General features: G+C 49.8%; 1 protein-coding gene across 1 annotated transcript in view; it reads right to left on the bottom strand.

Annotated features, from left to right (window-relative positions):
- Nucleotides 1-1,226: 1,226 nt before the first annotated feature.
- Nucleotides 1,227-1,810, bottom strand: part of LOC103129953 (inositol monophosphatase 1-like) — a 9,312-nt gene continuing 8,728 nt past the window's right edge. Inside the window, exons 8-9 of the mRNA XM_007541208.2 lie at nt 1,484-1,635; nt 1,227-1,411 (exon numbers count right to left, since the gene is read on the bottom strand). Coding sequence (XP_007541270.1) covers nt 1,242-1,411; nt 1,484-1,635 — 322 coding nt within the window. The 3' untranslated portion in view covers nt 1,227-1,241. The remainder of the gene's footprint in view (nt 1,412-1,483; nt 1,636-1,810) is intronic.

The raw sequence follows: 1,810 nt of genomic DNA, 5'->3' as shown, positions 1-1,810 counted from the left end.
TGTGATGCATCTTCATCTTTAAGAAGGAGTTTCGCTCTCAGCATGCATTTGAACTTCTCTTTTGTTCTTCAGGTCAGCTCACAGTTTTGAACAGTTTTTAATTCTAAATCTTTTCCTTCGTTTCATCCCTTTTGGTCTTCTACCCCTCTGGTCGGGTGGGGGGGGGGAGAAACATGTAGTTGCTTGGATTTTAATCGGTGCATTTTGCATCCACTGAAAACAAAGATGTTAACAAATAAACTGAACAGTGTGCTGCACGTTTAGTGGTATTTTCACAGTTGCGGTCTAGACTGGTCTTGAAATAAAATGCCGAGTCCTCAGAGGCCGAGACCGAGATCATCAGAAAATGGTCTTAAGACCAGTCTCGAGACCAAGACCAATTTCGAGTACCACAACACTGTTAACCGGTAACAATAACAGCTCACTCTCTAAGTTAACCTGAAGAAAAATTATACAAAGATCTGAAATTACATTAAATTTAATAATAAAGAGGCAGGCTATTATAAAGAAATGTCTAAACTCCAGCTTTCTGTTTATGTATTCATCTTCAGTCAGTTTAATAGATGAACTCTCACCTCGCCCAGACATTTATATCGTTTGTGTTCATGTTGGCGACGGGATTTGACTCCTGCATTCATCCACACAGAAACATCTACAGGTCAGTAACGTCACGATGCGCTTCGCCACCCATTTGTTGCGACCGGGATGATATGAAGTTTATGTTCCGGTAATTTTAGTAAAGCCGCCCGCCGTGTTCAGTCTCTACCTGTAGAAATCCTCCTCAGCTCTGAACCAGCAGCTCCGGAGCAGAAAGGCTGCCGGACTCCCGGATCGCTCCGGTTATTTAAGGAAGTTTGTTGGTTCCCAAAAACGATGAAAACCCGGAATTATCATTAATTAATAAAATCCCCGCGGGCCGAACTGGAAGATTGGACGTTATGCAGCTAACACTTAGCTTTCATCAACAACTCAGAGGCGGAAGTGAGAGCGACGCGCAACGCAAATAATGTTCCGGCCGGAACACGGCGCGCTAAATGATAAAACATAAATTAACGGAGCTTCGAGGGACTCGAATCACTCCAGGAATCGTTTCAGCCCTTATGCGTACGCACAAGTCGATTGTCTGTCGGTTCTGTTGCTGGGAGGTGGGAAGCAGCTGATGAATGGGTCAGAGGTGGTTCTGTTGAGCAGAACCTGCTGGGCAGAATAAAGACTCGGACTCTGTGTTCTGGCTGGACCGTTTAATCAGAGGCAGCAGGCGGCAGGTCATCTCTGACCGGCCCCTCGGGGGCGATCCGCGGCGCGTCGTCTCTGTCCGGCCTGTAGGGGGCGATATGCTCCACCAGCTGAAGCGCCACGCTGCGGTTGTTGGCCGCCAAGATCCTCCTGGACATCAGGTCCGCGTCTCCACCTGGACAGATACAGACATGTGAGGCGGCGGCGGTGGCAGTGGCGGGAACATGGCGTGCCGCGGCGTCCTCACCGTCCACATCCATCACAACTCCTCCAGCCTCCAGAACCAGCAAGGATCCGGCAGCAATGTCCCAGACGTGCATCCCCATCTCATAGTAGGCCTCCACGCAGCCGGACGCAACCAGGCTCAGGTTGACGGCCGCGGTGCCGGCGCCGCGCACCCTGGAGACACACAGGGTCAGATACAGGCAACGGAGGGCAACAAAGGGCAAGAAGGGGGCAACACAGGGCAACAAACAACACACAGTTGTACCAGCAGCATGAAGACAAGTCCATGTGTACTACAGGTACTACAGGTACTTCAGGTACTACAGGTACTACAGGTACTAAAGGTACT

Source organism: Poecilia formosa, unplaced genomic scaffold, assembly GCF_000485575.1.
Source record: "Poecilia formosa unplaced genomic scaffold, Poecilia_formosa-5.1.2 Scaffold593, whole genome shotgun sequence".
NCBI classification, from domain to species: Eukaryota; Metazoa; Chordata; class Actinopteri; order Cyprinodontiformes; family Poeciliidae; genus Poecilia; species Poecilia formosa.
Note: the sequence above shows the minus strand (reverse complement) of the source record. Positions and strands in the feature narration are given on the sequence as shown.